The sequence below is a fragment of the Glarea lozoyensis genome (assembly GCF_000409485.1).
Source record: "Glarea lozoyensis ATCC 20868 chromosome Unknown GLAREA9, whole genome shotgun sequence".
Lineage (NCBI taxonomy): Eukaryota > Fungi > Ascomycota > Leotiomycetes > Helotiales > Helotiaceae > Glarea > Glarea lozoyensis.
Window position 1 is genome coordinate 1,037,267 of NW_007361004.1, and position 19,413 is coordinate 1,056,679.

The window sequence follows — 19,413 nt, forward strand, 5'->3', positions numbered from 1 at the left end:
TGGTTGGTGGTGACGTATAAAGTGGATTTGGATAGATGATTTGCATTGCTTTGGAAATAAGTACGGAGATCTGATATGATAATAAGTATGGGGCTATGGGGGTGATAAATAATTCATTATTATTTATTGCAGTAGTACGTGTATGAGATTATGTTGCGTTCTGTTGAAGACATTTGACTGAGAACAGTCTCGTAACAGGGGAGAATTCGGACTTAGCACTTGCGGGCCTCTAAAGCTTTGAGTAAAAGGCCAGAGCAAAGAGACAACTATCTGAAACAATGTACACCAAGAAGAATTGCTTTGCCAGAATGAGTAATGTTGAGGCTGTTTGTAAAAAGGGAGGGGTAATTTTCAAAGACGAAGACAGCTGTCTGCAGATCCAGGAATATCTGAAACGCAGATGGGCCGTGTTTGGTAGATCGCGGTTATTCATAGATCTGCTGACTTGACCATGTTGAATCATCCGCAGACATCTTCATGATTGTCCGCTTTTGTGTACTCTGAGTAGTGAGTCTGCGGAGTAAAAGCGTTTGACCAAATAGTGGCAAAAGGCCGCTATGAGTTGAGCCAACTCAGTCGCTAATGTACGAGGCGTGGCCAGAGCAGCCGCTTCTGGCGGAATGCAAAATGGGATTTCTCAGTAGTTCACTGACTTGCACTTCTTTATATATTGACATATATCGTTTAGAAGAATCAGTGCCAGCTTCTACATATCAGATTTTGCAGCTGACTTACGCAAGAAGACTTCTCTCTACCTTGAGGTTACCCCACGAAATTGCGGATCACATTATCGCCAAACAGAAGAGGACTTGGGAGTTGCAGGGAGAAAGAGTGGCTTTGAGGCAGATCATAACCCGGCTAAGCAAAGATGTTGTCGGTAAGTTGCGAGCCTCTCCTGCAGTTCCCCGCGAGTTGAATATATTTTCCCGTCATGTTGGTACCGCTCCGTGAAGTCACGACGCAGGCTGCGAGAGCGATTTGATTCGCTTGCCAGCTCTCAGTGTTACTTTGCTCATTTCTGTATGAATGCCATCCATCTCGTGAGACGGGACATTCAAGCGGAATAGGAGCGAAATGTGATACGGCTCTTGGGAGCGCTTCCAAAGTCCAGCCATTTCTAGTTTTGACGAAAGGAAATGCCTTGCAAGAGCAGTGAGAGCAGAGAAGCGAGAAGCAGCGTGGTGAATAAGCACATTTACAACGCGCGGTTCTATCTTTCATCCTCCAATTGCTCTGCTCTGCTTCACTGCCTTGTCCAGTGGACCAGTTGAAGCAATTGTGAGGTTGAAATTTGGTCTGGACTGGGTTAGTCTGTCTGGACTGTCGGCTTCGCGCCGGACTTCCCTGGCCCGTCGTAGTCGTACTCTTCGGGGAAGTAGACGTCACTCCGATCACTCCCCTCCAAACGCTATGTCATGTCGGCTCTGCATATATCGAGTAATGGAGCTCGCTTGAAGGCAATTGGGACAACATGACGAGTGTTTCGAGTGCCTCGAGTGCTTCAAGTGCTTCAACACTCTCCCTCATCAAGTCCCTTTTCTGCAGCAAGGCGGTTTATGACGTCGGAGTGGGCTGCCTGCTTTCCATCGCCGGCTGATTGGGCTACGGCCGGCCGGGGGAGCTGGTGCTGCTGTTGACCTGCTTGATAATGAGGGAATGCAAGCCGCAGCGCCAGCTTGTCTTGCCTCATGCTCATCGTCTCATCGTCTCATCGTCTCCGCAAGGGTTCAATCGTCCAATATAAGGTTATGCGCCAGATAATCGCCCAGGTATCTGACCATCCTGTGACTTGCTGATTATCTCTTCTTCTTTGACACACTCCAACATCCCACCCCATCCCATCCATCCCGTCTGAATATCTGCTCTCACCTCGTCCGAATCTATCACTCATTTGGACATCGCCGATGCTCATTGTTGATGATCTCGTGTTGATTCGACCTGCATCACTGCTCTCCTGCTTCACACCAACTTTCCCTTCCTTGCCTGCCCTCCTTTATTCACCGGCAGCCCGTTGAAACAATCCTGGCACCCCTGCGCGATTGACGTCTTTCGCGCCTTCACCCTACCACCTCGATTCTCCTCCACGAGTCCCAGACGTCTGCTCTTGTCATTCCCAGCTACATCACCCACATACCTCTGCACGAGATATCTAACATGTCGCTATCGCAGTCTATCAAGAACCTCATCCGTCACGGTAAGCAATCCCTCTTGTGCCACGCTGCCCTCCATCGCGGCTGCCACCCCGCCATGGGTTTTCCATCACATTCCCCCACTTCCTCTCGCTGACATACACTTCCAGGGAAGCAAGGACGAACCGCACAACCACAGGACGATCATCCTACGACGCATGTTTCTCCAGTAAACGTCCATCATCATCAAGGACGCGCTCATGAAAACAACAAAATTCACAACGCACATACCGACCCAAATATGGCAGCACAAGCCCACCAGGTCCCGCACGGCAATGCATATTCAGCAGCGGATGGTGATCTAAAAAACAGAGGTGCACAAGCAGGAAACGTGGCGGCGAATGTAGCGGGACAGAAACAGAAGGCCGGCAAGGTTGACCACGAAGATCTGAGAAGGATTGTGGAAGAAGAAAATGCGACGAAAGGGAAGCTTCCGAGGTACCCAGGACTCGAGAGATGGCAACTGATCGAGAAGATGGGCGACGGCGCCTTCAGCAACGTATATAGAGCCAGAGACTTGGATGGCCAGGCCGGAGAAGTTGCTATCAAGGTGGTCCGCAAATTCGAAATGAACTCGAATCAGGTAAGTATTCGCATGGAGCGCTGAATTTCCTTCACCCCATTGATTGTTTGCCAACCTTGCGTCTCTTTTAGGGCGACGCGGCTCTTCATCCGGATTTCAAGAAGCAGCCAAAAGTAGTGGAGGTGCGCATTATTTCTATTCTCAGTTAAACATCTGCCGCCGCCATCTGCGAGTGTTACAAAACGGTTACGCTGACAAATTATATTTCAGAGAGCGAATATTTTAAAGGAAGTTCAAATCATGCGAGCGTTAGACCACCCAAACATTGTCAAGCTGGTCGACTTCTCAGAGTCAAGGCAGTATTATTACATCATTTTGGAGTTAGCACCCGGCGGAGAACTATTTCATCAGATTGTTCGCCTCACATATTTCAGCGAAGACCTCTCACGTCATGTCATTACACAGGTTGCAGAAGCATTAGAATACTTGCATGAGGATCAAGGAGTTGTTCATAGGTAGGTGATCCGGTATATGTTGTTGGCCTCACTGACGTCATTACAGAGATATCAAGCCGGAAAATTTATTATTTTCTCCAATTCCTTTCATACCGTCGAAAAATCCGAAACCAAAGGCAACTGACGATGAAGACAAGGTCGACGAGGGTGAATTTATCAAGGGTGTCGGCGCCGGTGGTATTGGAAAGATCAAGATCGCCGATTTTGGTCTAAGTAAGGTCGTCTGGGATAAATCGACCATGACCCCTTGTGGTACCGTTGGTTACACAGCACCAGAGATTGTGAAGGATGAGCGATACTCTAAGAGTGTGGACATGTGGGCTATGGGTTGTGTCTTGTACACATTGCTCTGTGGTTTCCCGCCATTTTATGACGAAAGTATTCAGGTTTTGACCGAGAAAGTTGCCCGAGGTCAATACACATTCTTATCGCCTTGGTGGGACGACATCTCCAAACCGGCACAGGATCTCGTCTCGCATCTCCTTACCGTTGACCCAGTCAAGCGTTATGACATCAAGCAATTTCTAGCGCACCCATGGATACGCGGTACCGAAGAGCCCACGTTCGCGGCTCATGACGCACCGCCACTCGCTACACCAGCCGTAGAACGGGAGAGGCAGTTAGGAGCAGGGGGGCATCTGAGAGCATTTAATCCGGATCTTCTTGAATCTCCTGGCTCGAAGCGTCAGGACTTCCGAAGTCCTGGTGCCGTCAATCTGCGTGAGGTCTTCGACGTTGGCTATGCTGTTCACCGCCAAGAAGAGGAGGGGAAGCGTAGAAAGAATTTTAAGCAAGGCTACAATGCGGGCTTAAATCCGATAAACGATGACGATTTCGAAGAAGAGGATGAGGAGGCCGAAGGCAACCCAAGCAAGGTGCCTAAATCAAGAGATACAGACGTTCACCGAGTTGAGCAGACGTTAAGGAATACAAACCTAAATTCGAAGACTACAGCACCAGCACAGAAGGGTTATGGCCAGCATAGTCCTGCAGTCACGGCTGCAGCGAAACAACAAGTTCGACAACGAAAGGGTGCCTTTGAGCTCAATCTCGATGGTGCTACATTACTCGGTCGTAGAGGAAAGGGAGTCGCACCAAGTGGATTGAGGGAGTCGACTACTGTACAGTAGCAACCATCGATTATGGGGGGTGATTGGTAACTGGAATAAGCGAACGAATTTTTGTCATTCCGCTTCGTTTGGGAGCGAAGAATGATCACATCAATTAAATATTAGGTCACGTCATGTTTGGAGTTTTTGGGGGCCGGCCCCAATGGAAACTTTCGTTTATCTTTGATACACGTCCAATTTTTTGTCTTGTCCGCTTTCTTCCGATCTGTTGTCTAAGATGAAGCATTTTTTGCGTTTGGGGAGAGGGGTGGAAAGGGAGGTGCAATTCTGGTGGGTTGGTAAATAAGAAAGCGATTGGTTGCGTGACGCGTTTATGTGCGAAGAGTAATTAGAGCGTACAGATAAAGTCAAGGTCAAGATAAAACTATTAGCACGCCAATATTAGCTGCTTACCTCTTTGTTCCATACCACCCACATAAGTTTTCTCATATCTATCTCTTACTTGTTGATAGGGGGACTACGTTATGTAAGATTATCATAAGCTGACTGGTGAACATAGAGCCATTAAGATTGTCCATCTAGACAAGCCTTTTTCGATATTTGATTGACCTTGGATCTCTACGAGTGCAGCAGAAATTGTACCGCTGGTGAGGCACGAAATTGCAAGAATATGGCCTTTAGAGTTTGTTAAGCCATCACTGTCCTAGCTAGTTAAGTTCGCCATCGGGGAATATTATTTTCATCGGACGGTCACTTCTGTCATGAACTTCCATAGCTTAGAGTGAAACTGTCAAGACGCCACCATGAGCGCTATCTTTCCTATTAACTCATGAAACATATTGAGAAGATCGACAATATGGCATTCAAGAAATTATCACTCAGGAAACGATGTTTGATGAAAAGTAATTCAATTCTCATCCACTACCAATCCTGCCAAGCCCATCATTTTCCTTCCCTATTCTAAAGCACCTTCCCATCCCCAAATTTCCCTCGCTACACCGTCATCAATCTCCATCCTAACATTCCACCTGTCGTTGTCTCGCGCAGAGAACAGCTAAGCTTGGTTGTTAGAGTCATATACGCTAATGAATGTTTCTAAAGGACTTACCAGCTATAGAGCAGAGCTTCTAGATCTTGGCAGCGCAGCCACGACGGGCGACGCCGTTGACATCGACTGAGGTGCTGAACATGCCTTCTGGGCAGATGTTTTGAGGTTCGAATTCAGCTCTCTTCGCAGCGCAACCGCGACGGGCGACGCCGTTAACGTCGACTGAGGTGCTGAACATGCCTTCTGGGCAGATGTTTTGAGGCTCGAATTCGGCTCTCTTAGCAGCGCATCCACGGTCGGGCAAGCACCTTCAACATCCACAGAAGTACTGAACATGCCCTCGGGGCAGATGTTCTGGGGCTCAAACTCAGCTCTCTTGGCAGAGCATCCACGGCGAACAACGCCATTGACATCGACAGAGGTACTAAACATACCCTCTGGGCAGATGTTTTGAGGCTCGAAGACAGTGTCCGTGCTGGCTTCAGCTGGGGTAGCGACAGGAGCTGCGAAAACACTGCCGAAGTTGAGGGCCATGAAGGCAATAACGATTGGTGTGAACTGCATTTTGAAGTTGGAGATTTGTTTGGACCGGGAAGATCGAGGGATAATTTTGAAGATGGTTGTCTTGGAGATGAAAGGAAGCTTGTTGTGATGGGTGAAGAAGACTTTGTTCTTGGGAAATGATGTCCTTATATGCTTGAAGAGTACTGTTCTTCTAAGTAGATGGACACATTTCGAGCGGTATCCCATCTCCAGCTCTGTAATCAGTTAGCCGCTGTCAATTCAGAGTGTCCACACATTGCGCTGGCAAGAAAGTAGCATACCGCGCACAGTTGCGAAGAAACTACGATCCTGACTTCCCCCTCCTCGGCATGACCATCAAAGACCTCAATCTGCGCGTCTTGCTATTCAGCCCTGGTGAAAGAATAGCCCTCGAGATAGTAAACCGCTTAACTTCCGAGCCCGATGTTGTAAGTAAGCACCCGCAGCTTACTCTGTCCTTTCGAGTTACATCTCAAACGACTTCTTCCCCGCATGGAGGCTAGTATCGAAACTAGTCTCGATCTTAATTCCCGTGATGTTATACCGATAACCTGGAGTACGACGTTAGTGGAGAGCGCGGCATACGTACCTACCTAGGTAGGTAATGGTCAATTGCGCGTTCCGCGATGAAGTTGCGTGTGGTTCCCGGCAAGTGATATGCAAGAAATAGGTAGCTAGATGTTTGTTTCCTATTACCCGAGCTCTAACTTGATGTAAGCGAACTAAAACGTTCTTACCTACCTAGCCGAAGTAAGCTTAATTGGAGGGTGATCGCGGTAAGACTGCTCTTTAAAATTCAAAAATGATCTAAGCGAGTTACCGCGCTCAAAGTGTGATTCTTCACATCTGCAAGAAACCGTGGGTTCTTTCGCAACTCGAGGAAGCGGTGCCAAAATGGGTTTGAGGGGCGGTAGTTCTTTTGCATCCCGTGGTTGTTGTAACCAGTCAAGTTAATCTTGGAGCTGTTCAGGAAACGCTCATCTGCCGTGAGAAAGCTTTCCTCTTCAGCAAGAAACCGAATTACATTCTTGACTTTTTTGGAGCAAACTTCATCATCTTCGATACCGAAATACCCAGCACTGTGCTAAGAAGTTCTTCAAGCTATATGAAAATGGACAACTCGAAGAAAATCCTGTATGCTCCTGTTCAGAACAACAGCGAGGATGATCTCGCACTACATGAAATACGAAAGCCAAACAAACCGCGCTACAGATTTCAACATTTTCTTTTGCTAGAAGTAATACATCTGGTATTGCTTCTCGGAGGATTCGTCTTATACTCAGCAGCAAGACGCAATGCAATAAATTCAAACATACAACCGGAAGCTCGAGGCCTTGATACTTGTAAGTGTTCTAAACCTATTGAGAAAATCATCTGACTATTCAAGATTTCAGTCTTTCAGAGTATAGCGTGGTCAAAGAATTTTATGGTGACCCAAATCTGGTTAACACCACTGCGGAAGCTGAAGCGCTTTTCGACCATATACAAACAAGTAGGGTTTTCGTTTTCCCCATTATTGGTTGTATAGACTGACAATTGTAGCGGATGGCATTGTGGCTTTGGACACCATATGGGCTCTGAAAAACGGATACGCACCATCGCACGCTCATCCCGAAGATCCCACCAAAAGCATTTATCAGATTGACATGTTTCACTCTATGCATTGTATCGTAAGCATCAGACAACCATCTCTTTCCTATAGTCAGCTAAGAACTGCACAGTACAGAATCCGGAATCTCCTCACTTCAAGCCTATCTCTCGAGGAATGGCCACGGAACGACCATCATACATTGCATTGTTTAGATTATGTTCGCGAGCAATTGATGTGCAGTCCCGACCTGTTGCTCCAAGGGACGACGAATCTTATTGAATTTAATGTTAATAATGGACATACTTGTCGGAATAGTGATTTGATTACTGATTGGGCTAAGTCGCATCACTGGGCTGGTCATCGTCAATATTTAAGTGATACGGAGGACTTTCAATGAATGGGAATACGGGGTATTTGGAAGGATTTGTTGATCTAGGAGGCAGCCAGAGGCAGCTTTCATTTAGAAGAGATATAGTTTTCAGGTGGTTCGAATCTGAATAGTAAAGCAAATAGAAATATTTTGCCTTTTAAAATTGTGGACCGCAACTTCTCGTGTAATAGATTATCGGGCGTAGTAGTTTCGAAACTTCACGGTGTGGGTATCCAATAGCTGTAAACCGATATGCAAAACTCTTTAAAGTAGACGAAAGACAGACACAAACCGATCTAAATGAATCAAGATGCTTCAGTCTGCAGGTATCTTTTTTTCTCGATCGTCAAACAGGTGGAGTTACGGTCGCTGTTACCCGCATGACGCTGACTGACCAGTCACAGCGTACAACGCGCTGCCCTACTTTGTGACACTCCTTAACCGCGTACTTATAACAGCCCAATAAAACTCCAAAGTTTTAGGGAAGCGGATTGTTCGAAAATTTATTTTGAATTATGAGCACATTGATTTGAAGCGCTTTCGTCGACAACAAGCTCTTACGGTAGCCACAATGGATAGTCAAGAGAACACCAATATGTTTGAGAAAGATGAGTTCGATCAAGAAATCACAAATCCAAAGTTTGAAAGCACTTGGAAACTTGTTTGTTTGACACTTGGACTTGGTGGGTAAGTCGTCTTAATAACCTCACGCTTATAGTCCAACTTGCTAAGAATATTACAGTTTACAAGGCGTCTTTGCGGTGCAATTTGGAAAGGGATCTGTGAGTTAAACAATGATGAAGTTGTCGGATATGATCACTTGTCTGATAACTCAAAGGAATACTTAACGAGCCTAGGAATTAGCAAATCGTTGCAATCACTCGTGTGGCTTGCCGGCCCACTTTCGGGTGCAGTTCTCCAACCATACTTTTGTCTTCTTAGCGATGAGTGTCGCTCAGAATGGGGTAGACGAAGACCATTCATTGTCTTTGGCAGTGCAGCGATCATTCTTTCCTTACTCGGACAAGCTTGGATCCCCGATATGATCAATGCAACTACACATCAGCTCAGTCTCAAGCCAGGAAGCAAAACAATAGAAACTCTCATCGCGGCAACTGTCATACTTTTCGTAATTATTCTCAATATTGCAATACAGCCGGTCCAAGGATGTCTCCGGGCTTTGATTGTGGACTCTTGTGTCCAGGAACAACAGGATGCTGCGAATGCTTGGGCAGGTCGTATCATCAGCATTGCGAACGTTTGGAGTTATTTATGTGGATACATCGATCTTCCATCTTTATTTCCGTGTTTTGGAAACACGCAATTTAAGGTTCTATGTACCATCACCACTTTCGTACTGATTGGTACGATTACTACTACATGTTGGACAACGACGGAAACTCCATGTAGGACGAGTAATCTAGCACTTGATCACAGTAAGGGAACTGTCCACAGAATTGTTAAGCTTTTGAGCAGCTTTCGAGCCCTATCTACACAACTACAATGGGTCTGTGTAGTACAATTCTTTGCATGGATGGGTTGGTTTCCGTTCCTCTTCTATATTGATCTTTTTATCAGAGATAAATGTGAGTGAAACGTTGACGAATACTTTGCAACTAAAACTAATCAGCTTCAAATAGCTCTAGCAAAAGCGTCGAATTTTACAGTTCAGGGAGAATCCATGTCGATCGATATAGCAAGCAGGACAGGCTCTCTTGGTATGCTTATATTCGCCAGTGTATCATTGTTCTCAAGTGTCACCATCCCACTACTTGCTCGACCGGTCAATCACGCCCAGCGACACAATAATCAGTGTCCATCGCCGTGGCACATTCAACTACTTAAAAGTTTGTTTGACACACGAATTGGCATTCGCGACATTTGGACAATTTCACACATCATCTTCGCAACTTGTATGCTCGCCACTTTACTCGTCTCTTCCATCTCAGGAACCTGCATTCTGGTTGGTATTGCGGGTATTAGCTGGGCAGTCACCATATGGGCACCATTTGCAATCATCAGTATTGAACTTTCGGTTATCAATGACGCTGACGAAGGTACGGACGACAGTCAGTCTTCGCCACAGGTTGGGATGGTGATTGGATTACACAATGTGGCCATAGCGGTACCTCAGATAGTCGCTGCTCTTGTTTGTGGTCTTGTATTTGCTTTATTTGATGGTCCTGGGTCCGCTGGAGGAGAAGAAAGTGTTGGCTGGGTGCTTAGGATAGGAGGGATTTCGGCTTTGGCTGCTGCTTATTCCACAACGAGACTTGATTGTGGTGGGAAAAAGAGTTATAGCAGGTTGCAACAGGTGTAAACTAATTTGAATCTACTCTGTTGAATACGTAACCTCGTCAAGTTTGGAATTTGGGTTCCCTGAATCTTCGCTTAATTTCAAATCTGCTCAAACTATTGGGTCTTACGTGGATTTCATTATCCAGTAAATGCATTATGTTTTATTGGGATATAATCACGTTGATGTTCTGTTCAGGCACTCAAATTGAACAATTATGGTGGAAAATCTCAATGTATGATTCCCATAGATGCAGTCTTCATCATAATCATTGTATTGTTCTCACTAACTGAAATCCTGCAAACAATGCCTGAAATTTTCTCGGCACTATTCCAAAAAGGCTTGACCAGGACAAACTCCTCAACATAGTTCAAGTATTCATAACCATATCATTAAGATACCCTTTGGGCGGCTGATTCCCATAGCCATCCCTAACATCACGCCAATTAGCGGGATCTTCTAACTCTTCCCTCGTCCACTTATCACTTCCCAATCCAACGCCACTAACGGTGGTACTTGTCGTATTCATGCTCAATATCAGCCTCGTACAATGACCGATATGTGCATCCGTATTAAATCTTGGCTCAATCACGACGCCGGAGAACTGCGCACGATGTAGTTTGCGCCAGTAGAACATACAATGCATAACATGCCATTGCCATTCATTATAAAACCTAGTTGTGGAACCGGCGAACTCTGAGATTGTGGATATGGCTATAGGTGTGGTTCGCGCGTAGTCGGCGTAGTAAGTCCATGTGCTGTCCGGATTGGGTCCGAGTTTGTCGAATTCGGTTTCGAGGTAGGTGTCGCGGCAGTGTGGTGGAAGCCATGCCGATGCCATGGGAATGTACTCACAATCCAAGGAGCGGGCTTCTGCAGATGAATGACCACAGTAGCATGGTGATTGGGTGTGTTGCCTTTGCGATGCGATACTTCCTACTCTGTGGAAAATATCAAATGCACCGACTATTGCCAGACAGCCGAGTACTGCTGAGATGATACCACCTAAAAGGGTTCTTTTCCATTTCCGCTTTGGTATTGGAGTGAAAGGCAGGTCTTCTAAGTCTTGGTTCTCTGATGATTGAGAATGAGTGCTCGTATTGTCGCCTAAAGAAACGGGATCATATGTCGCAGATTTCGAAAAGATAATGTCAGTCATTGTCGGCGCCCTGGCATCTTATCAGTAACTGTCATCACCTATTGATCTCGAAGGACGTAGATATTACATTTTCAATCGTTTTCAATCCGGTAGTTGGTTACTCAGTAACAATCGTAGTCCTACAGATTATTTGGTTCTTTTTCTCCCAGAAATGTGCAGGTTGAGCTTGCCCGAAGGAATTTGAAAGTGTTAGTTAGATGTAGATGGAAATTCTGAAAATACACATGGTGTTACTGAGAAACTCTGGCTTCCCGCGCGGTAAATGCTTCCTCATATTTAGATATGCATCCCTGTTATGATAACCGAGAATTTATGTTTAAGAAATTGTGGGTTACTGTATGAGCATCCAATGCGTGCATGTTGCGCGGTATGCACGTTGTATCCTGCGCGAGACGCGATGAGAAACTCGCTTCAGCCCCTTGATTGTAAGTCCAAAACGATTTACTACAGTATACCCTCACTATGCCTTTCTTTTTGAAACATAATTACTTTGACACTTGGTGTTCATTGATTTCTTTTATACACTGTTTCCGATCTTTTTTTCCAAAGCGACAGAATCTTTTCAAAAGTTAGCTCCGCACCCCTATCCACAGGATGAATACCTCCATGAGCGACGACGAGTTCGACAATCTCCTCACCGACGATAATCTTAACAAAAAGAATGCGAAAAGTTACCTCCAAAAATTACCCCATGTCGCTTTTCCGAAATGGCACCCGAAGTCCTGGAAATCTCACGACATATTCCTCCTTCACCCATCTTTTCAACTAGCATGTCTAGTTGCCAATGTAGTTGGTCTCTCCATCATAGCTTTCAGTTTCACCTTCCTCTTTCCGAATTTGAAGAACCAAGGTCAACATTGTGTCCTTGCAACCGACAAATTATTAGGGGAAGACAGTAGGTCAAATCTATGCAGAAGAGAACTCTGACGCTAACACAACCAAGTTGGTTGGAATACCATACTCTGGGAAGACCAACCCGATTTCGTTAATTCCGATCCTGATGGGCTTGACCACTCGCAGCACTCAAAATGGAGTGACATATATCCCAGTTCCTGGATTTGGGTGCCGCAGCCCTCAAATCATGGATATGGTGGTGGTGTGAAATTAATTGATCATGCTGTTCATCCCGAAGAGTTCGAAGATACCACCGAGGGCTTCTCAGTTAGCGTTATGCATCAGGTACACTGCGTGGTACGTAAATTTGGGTAGAAATTGCTGATAGAATAATTGTACTAACAATATATAGGCAGAACTTAAACGCGCCCTGATCCAATATCGTAAGGATGGCGTGACTCAAATCGCAGACGAGCACTTGGATCATTGTACAGAATACTTACGCCAGGTAATTCCCATATATTCCTCCTCTACCTCTACTTAGTCTTTCGAAGTGAGTCGCGCTAATGGTTTTAGGCCGTGATTTGCCACGCAGATCTAACACTTGAACGACCGGAGAATATGACCTTTCCGCAAGGTTCTACTGGCTGGGGTGATATGCATCGTTGTCGGGACTGGGATGCTGTCTTGAAGACAATTCAGGATCACTCGATTGGATGGGTGGATAACGAAAGAGAAAGAGGATGGAAGAAAAGAAATTTTGTAGACGGTGAGTTACAGCATTAAGCAAGCTACTAAATTAGGTCAATGAATGTGTCTCGCGATGTTATTATTGCTTAGACATAGGTGGTGTTTTTTGGTTCTTTCGAAGTACATTATATATGCAGACAGGATAGGTCAAGTACGTCGAGAATGATGAAAATATGAAATATAAATTAAGGCAGAATGAGATCCTTAAAGCGCAGTTTTTATCCTACTCGAAAGATTCCTACGTGAATGAACCTCAACAATTGACCGCTTGAAGGACCTTCTAGTGATTGTAAATTTTAGAGATAGCCATGCATACTCATGAGTAGCTTGAAATCCTTGATTTATTACTTTACACAACTTGACTAAAGTCACTACTCAAACTAAACTCAACTCATGCTCGATTAGTTCATGAATTGTATGACCTTTTTGAATAAATCGTGAATACACCGAATTTGCAGCACCACCACTAAGACAAGCGAGTAGCTTCTGGACAACTTGCCAAAGATTGCAAAGGTGGAAGCCCACAAACCCGTGTAGCAGAATCGATAAATTAGCATGCCTATCGATTCTCAAATCTGATCATGATTATGATAAACCTCCCCTGATCTCTAGATGTATCCATCTTCACCGGATTCTTCTGCACGAAGAATTCTCGCTGTGTTCATCTCTAAAGAGAGCAGAGAGTGAGGAATGGAGTGACCGCAAGGCTCCCAGGAATTATTGCCAAAAATTGAGAAGCATGTGTAGACGAGCTCTTTTCTCCATTTCAATTGATCACATATATGTGTAAGAGATGCGTAGGGGTTTGGAGGACCCTGCTTAAGCTGCTCCGGCTGCTCATGTGAGCCTGGTAATAAGCTGAGGGCAATTACTTGGGAAAGCTTAAATAGAAGCAGCGAGCTTGCCAACTGGCCTCGGAACGTTGAGATAAAAAGTTGTGTTTAAATATTGTTAACTGAGGTAGCATTTTTTACAACTGCTTGTTTCCTCCTGTCTTGAAATTTCGCTCAGTTTCCACATCATCATGTGTTTTTCTCAACCCTCATAAGTTAGCACTGCTACGTATGAGAACGCAGTTAGATGTTCCAGGATAAACAGCAAGCGTATCTATACCCGGCGTGTTCCATGTAGCGTGATACATGATTTTGTGACAATGAAGCGAGTGATCCCACTTAGCAGCCCTTTCCCACAGCCATACATCATGCGTTCCTTCGCTCGCTTTTTGCAGTGCGCTATCTTGTAGTTCTTTGACATGCTGGCAATGTGCTTTATGGTAGATGGTATCTGTATAAAAGGGGGTCTGAACGCCCGCTGGTCCGAAGTTGAGAAGTGAGGCTTGTTGAAATTGCAAATCTGTGACTGGTTGTGTCCGGTTCCAGTCTGCGTAGAATTGGAACTCGTTGAGGTCAACCTTGACCAAACCAGACTCTTCCCGCAATTGGTCTGATGATGATTGAGTGACAAATTCGTCGTAACATGCTGACGGTAGCCACTCCAAGAAGTTAGCATGTGAACATTTGTATGTTTCAAGAGGAAAGAGGAGTGTCTCAGGATGAAACTCTTTCATAATCACTTAGAGACAGAGATTTGAAGGGAGAACAAGGGAAAAGTCGCATACGGTGAGGGCGAGTGTATCAAACTTGCATCCAGCAGCCAAAGCTCCCTCGATCTCAGTCCCGCACACTTCTCCACCATCGATCATGGTTGTGATGTGGTTGATCTTGATAGTTCCGCCATGAAAGGACTGATCCAGAGCCAGACATATAACAATTACCAGAATTGTATAAAATATGACACCAAAGACAACACCAAATATCGATCGGAAACTGAGATTGTCCATAACGCCCGTGGTAGGAATATATTGCCGGCTGTGCAGCATCGGCGCGCTCTCCAAAAACTCAGAAGAGCATCTTTTGACCCCAATGGGAGTGCCCGGCGACTCAAGGTCTGACCCGATGAAGCTTTTTTCAATATTCATAGTGAGTTTATACAACGCTCCGATCCTCGTCTGTAAACTGGATTTGAAGATGTACAGTTCTTAAAGTTTGAGCTACCCCCAAGAACCAAGAATTGACTCTATCAGATCATTGCCGAGTCATCCTTCCACCCATGGCCAATGCCTGCTGCCAGCTTAACGCTTGTAACTCACAAATAAATGATCTGTCTGATAGAATTTGGAGGCTGTGGGTCACTTATCTGCCCGTCGCGGTTAAGGTGTTTTACCACGTTAACTTCAGTGATTGGCCACAATTGTTTTTCGGCAACCGACGCAAGATCAATGAGGGGAAATTCTTGATCATGGACCAAACTTCTGCCCGTGGGTAGGCAAAAAGTGGAAGCCAATTCAGTTCTTTTGATTGTTCTTGAAAATGCTACCATCTACCGATTATGTCCAATGCACTGGGATGCCGTTTTAATCATTGCCCATATTCAACAGTTGATAGTTGATAGTTGATAGTTGCGAGTGAGATTGAACTTAGCAAGACTTCGTAACACACGGCTCATAATAGGTCCAACGAGAAAAAAAAGCTGGACACCGCTAAAGTACAAAACCAAGACGTAGTGGTAAAATTATCAACCTAACACTGGTGTATTGCGAGTCTGACGGGACATCTCAATACGACAGAATAGCAACATCATCCCCGAACAACATATTTACCGGATCGCTTTGAGAAAATACTCGACATTGTCTCCATTGTAAAAGATACATATATATACTACGAAAAAGGTGTTAGGAGGTTGTTTCCTGAAAGCGCTAGGTTTAGACGGTGTCCCGTCAGTTTTGCAAAGCACTGGTGTAATAATGTATTGATGGCTCTCACTATTCAGCTCATATATTTGATACCAAGAATAATTTCAAGAGCCGCTAAGAAGCGATATTCTCCCAGAACTCATAGCCACGAACTCATGTCTACAATAATGTCATTGGGCATGCAAGGCTTTTCATGGCTGACGACCAGTCCGGATCTAGCATGACTTCCTCGTCTAGCAACCTCCAGCATTCCTTCACAACGGCGTATGCAGATTTCAAATTTGAAGAACCAGCCACTTGTGAAGTAACGTTTTCTGCCAAGCTAGTTACTATCTCTCTATCACTGCCTGTTGTTAGACAACCAACGAAGCAGAAAGGCCACACAAGATAAGTTGATATTTCAGTGCTTGATAACTGCTTGAACAGAGTGATGGTGTTGGAGACTGCCTGTTCGATTTCTGCCACCTGTCGATATGACCCAGAAACAATTACTTGAAGATATACCCGAGTTATCGCGATGAAAATGTTCATGACTTTTGGGAAGAGTTCGTTGCCACAACTTTTATCAATGCTCGCCGATATTTTTTCTTCAGATTGCTCCACAAGACTCTGAGCAGACGCTATGTTCCTTTCGATTGCAGACGCACGGTTTACCAGTTCGCCCACGCTTAAGCGGCCTTGAGTGGCAGCAGCTGCTTTCCAATGATCTAGTTCAAGACTTTCAATTAAAGCTGACAAGACTAAACTCTGACAGGCGAATCCATCGGAAAGTTTTGTTGTATGGTTGTTTACCTGGAGAAGATCAGGAAGTTGCGCTGATGTAGTCGGCAAGGAATGTAGCGAGCAGCTCAGAAGTACGTCGAACCATCGCAAGGTACCGACAGTCAGATGCAACATAGTTGAATTGACGGGATCTGTGTCAGAGAGCCCATCCATGCTCCTGTTTCTCTTCAAGTTCGCTAGCAAGTTGCATGCGGCGTCCAAATGCATCTTACAAGCCTCGTGATTTCCACTAAGTTTCTAACAACAGAACCGCTGGTCAGTCGGAGATATATACGCAAAAGAGTTTTCAATTACCTCGAGAAACATCAGTTGTATAATCGAAAAACAACACAGCAGGACCTGCGAAAAAGATTGCTCCTCATATTCTAGGAGAAGAAATGTTTTTCGCAACTCCAAAATAGCTAGATTGGTGTAAAAATGAGCCATCTCTAGTGAATCAACTAATTACGTTAGGTGAGAGTTAGTGAGAGCCTAATAATAGACGTACCTGAACCTTTGCAATAACATGCAAGACCGAGTGTTGCCCAGTATGGAAGCTCAAATTTTGTAATAGCCATGTACAGCGATCCTCTGTCCGCCTTTGTAAGCACCAAGAATTGCTTCTCGCAAACATCTTCCATGTAATACAGAAGCAAGTCTGCTTCTGCTGGCGTCGAAGGCTTTTGGAAATTTGACATTTGATATCCACTTGCAGATGGCTTGGTCGACGATGCTGAAGAAATGGAGCTCACACTGTGATGCGTGAATCCTACACTGCCACTGTTAATGATTGGATTTGTGTCCACCTCAAAATTGTAGCCATTCTGTAGTCCAGTAGTATCAGCATCAAAATTGGCGCTAACGAGTGTCTGTGGTATTAATGAAGCAATATCTTCCGCGCTAGCCACGCTTTTGCACTTAAGTACAGCAAGGCCAATCGGCGAGTGAGACTTCTCGTAGTCAGAGGATATCTCCTCTTGTATATTGTAATGATCATACTTCTCATCTCCCGTTAGTGGACCAAATTCTGATCTGTAAGATTCGTCGCCTGAAAAGAAGCTCTCGTAGTTGATGCCGCTGAAATGAGCTGATGGTAGTTCCGAAGACAAATAATCATTTTCCGCCGCGAGGCCGTTGCTATCTAACAAGAAATTTGAGTCTGCAAGCTTCTCATCAGCCGGAACAAGAGAAGTTAGGTCCGATTCATTGTATGAATTCTGCTGGTCCGTTAAAGTCGTGGATTCCATATTTCTTTTGCTGCTCGTGGTGGTCCGTTTCTTGACTAACTGCTTTGTCTCCTCAAGCTTGCACTTTTGAAGCTCGCCAGCGTCCATCCAGATTGGTCTTTCCGAGTAGCTGCACTCCAAGTGAAGTTTAGAACCTTCAATTATTCAGCAAAAAAACATTCCCTTATCTTAAATTGAGACGGTCAGTACATCGACGGCAACGAGGTTTTACCTCATCACATTTATTCCTTCGCAATCGGCATGTCCAACAGCCGCTTGAACTTCTAACTCTTGAAACCATCTTAAAGATCGTGCCTATTTAAAGGCAGGAAACAACAATACTGATCATATGGCATAACCGTTGGCCATTTTCTTGTTCTTACAACTCAGCTTGATGAAAATAGATCGTAGCTTCGTATGATATGTTGTCGGAGTAGCAGATCACTCGGGCAGGATTCTGCCACTGGAATCTGTTCAGTGGCAATTACATGCATCCGAGATGACTGCATGCTCGAATATCTAGTGAGCATTCAGCTTTCTCTGTAATAAAGAAGCTGATGAGCACAACTGGAAAGATTGCCTGCCTCCTAATGAAGCAGTTGACTGTCTCGGGCTTTTCATCCCAGCTAGCATCTCTCTAGTCTATGCGACCGGATCTGTATTGCCGAGATCACTGAGAGGAATTGACCACAAGTGACTAGGACAACTTCAACTTTCTCTATGCAAGCATTTTCGTCGCACATGCATGGCCAACGACATAGCTTGCATGAGAATGAAACAGTAGCTCACCTTTTACTTAATCCCAACGGACTAGCAGTGAAAACTTTCGCCTTCCCATAACCCAAGTGCGGCTTCAGACACTACCCCAGCATAACATTCCTCAGTCTCAAGTATACTCACCATCATCAAAGAATGCAAGCAACTTGTGTCATTATGATTTCAAAACATCGTAATGCAGCCAACCGTGCGAAAATTATCCTTTATTGGATGGCTGGCGTCATCTACCGCGGCATTTCAGTCGAACTGCCCCTTTTGATGTCTTCTAGGTCTTACTCCGCATTTCTCACACTTCCCCGTAGCGCTATCCCCTCGTGTTCATCTTGCCGTCCGAAGTTACTGTGCCGTAACTTTAATGCCACCGGCTAACAGCAGGGATGTAGCATAGAGTGGCTCTCGTTGCATTTTGTGGAGTAGCATTCACTAAATGGCGACAAGATGTGCTGAGCAAAGTGCTTCTCAGTGTAAGCATACCCGATAGCATCCATATAATTGAACCAATGGGCGCAAGTGGTAGGGATTGAATAATCTGAAAAGGAACCACGGTAGTTCCCAGAGATAAGCTTTAAGAATCGCATGACTAGAATGTTAGCAGAAGCTTGGTACGACAGTTGACGTCCTTCTCATTCGGGATATATGTCCTGATCGTTAAAACCCGTAAAGCACGGAGTGGCGGTAGCGAGCTGCAAGAGGGTGTTTTTAGCCGTTTTCACACGCCACCCCCAACAAAGAAGCCATACAGAAACGTCGAAAATCCTATATCATGGGTTTACTCACGGTATCAAAGCTTATAAGGAGACTAGCGTGATGTATGAAATAGATCCGCTTATGCTCAGGGGCTCTCCAAAGCATGTAGGGACTACCGTTAGCTTTGCTTGCCGGGTTGGATCCGGCCTTCAGTCTTTCCTCCCATGGTACCTTCTCTTGCCGAACCTAAATAACCAAGAGGATCATAGAAAGTCCACGGGCCGAATTGGCAAGAAATTTGACTGATTGTGTGGAGGAGAT

General features: G+C 45.1%; 8 protein-coding genes across 8 annotated transcripts; 4 read left to right on the top strand and 4 right to left on the bottom strand.

Annotated features, from left to right (window-relative positions):
- Positions 1-2,154: 2,154 nt before the first annotated feature.
- GLAREA_08272 (Protein kinase-like (PK-like)) lies at positions 2,155-4,357 on the top strand (the record flags this gene model as incomplete). Its single annotated transcript, XM_008090317.1, has 5 exons — positions 2,155-2,194; positions 2,300-2,772; positions 2,844-2,894; positions 2,983-3,227; positions 3,274-4,357. 5 exons carry the CDS (start codon positions 2,155-2,157, stop codon positions 4,355-4,357), a joined length of 1,893 nt encoding a protein of 630 aa, XP_008088508.1.
- Positions 4,358-5,408: 1,051 nt separating this feature from the next.
- Positions 5,409-5,909, bottom strand: GLAREA_08273 (uncharacterized protein; the record flags this gene model as incomplete). The annotated part of the gene is made up of 1 exon (XM_008090318.1): positions 5,409-5,909. The coding sequence occupies one exon, from the start codon at positions 5,907-5,909 to the stop codon at positions 5,409-5,411; it is 501 nt and encodes a 166-aa protein (XP_008088509.1).
- A 1,090-nt stretch (positions 5,910-6,999) lies between these two features.
- GLAREA_08274 (uncharacterized protein) lies at positions 7,000-7,758 on the top strand (the record flags this gene model as incomplete). The annotated part of the gene is made up of 4 exons (XM_008090319.1): positions 7,000-7,231; positions 7,276-7,380; positions 7,431-7,558; positions 7,615-7,758. 4 exons carry the CDS (start codon positions 7,000-7,002, stop codon positions 7,756-7,758), a joined length of 609 nt encoding a protein of 202 aa, XP_008088510.1.
- A 662-nt stretch (positions 7,759-8,420) lies between these two features.
- Positions 8,421-10,169, top strand: GLAREA_08275 (MFS general substrate transporter; the record flags this gene model as incomplete). The annotated part of the gene is made up of 4 exons (XM_008090320.1): positions 8,421-8,536; positions 8,592-8,631; positions 8,688-9,435; positions 9,490-10,169. The coding sequence occupies 4 exons, from the start codon at positions 8,421-8,423 to the stop codon at positions 10,167-10,169; spliced, it is 1,584 nt and encodes a 527-aa protein (XP_008088511.1).
- A 346-nt stretch (positions 10,170-10,515) lies between these two features.
- Positions 10,516-11,304, bottom strand: GLAREA_08276 (uncharacterized protein; the record flags this gene model as incomplete). Its single annotated transcript, XM_008090321.1, has 1 exon — positions 10,516-11,304. The coding sequence occupies one exon, from the start codon at positions 11,302-11,304 to the stop codon at positions 10,516-10,518; it is 789 nt and encodes a 262-aa protein (XP_008088512.1).
- Positions 11,305-11,898: 594 nt separating this feature from the next.
- GLAREA_08277 (uncharacterized protein) lies at positions 11,899-12,924 on the top strand (the record flags this gene model as incomplete). Its single annotated transcript, XM_008090322.1, has 4 exons — positions 11,899-12,199; positions 12,248-12,495; positions 12,551-12,646; positions 12,715-12,924. The coding sequence occupies 4 exons, from the start codon at positions 11,899-11,901 to the stop codon at positions 12,922-12,924; spliced, it is 855 nt and encodes a 284-aa protein (XP_008088513.1).
- A 1,006-nt stretch (positions 12,925-13,930) lies between these two features.
- GLAREA_08278 (uncharacterized protein) lies at positions 13,931-14,590 on the bottom strand (the record flags this gene model as incomplete). The annotated part of the gene is made up of 2 exons (XM_008090323.1): positions 13,931-14,380; positions 14,507-14,590. The coding sequence occupies 2 exons, from the start codon at positions 14,588-14,590 to the stop codon at positions 13,931-13,933; spliced, it is 534 nt and encodes a 177-aa protein (XP_008088514.1).
- Positions 14,591-15,799: 1,209 nt separating this feature from the next.
- Positions 15,800-17,649, bottom strand: GLAREA_08279 (uncharacterized protein; the record flags this gene model as incomplete). The annotated part of the gene is made up of 3 exons (XM_008090324.1): positions 15,800-16,660; positions 16,718-16,863; positions 16,911-17,649. The coding sequence occupies 3 exons, from the start codon at positions 17,647-17,649 to the stop codon at positions 15,800-15,802; spliced, it is 1,746 nt and encodes a 581-aa protein (XP_008088515.1).
- Positions 17,650-19,413: the final 1,764 nt, after the last annotated feature.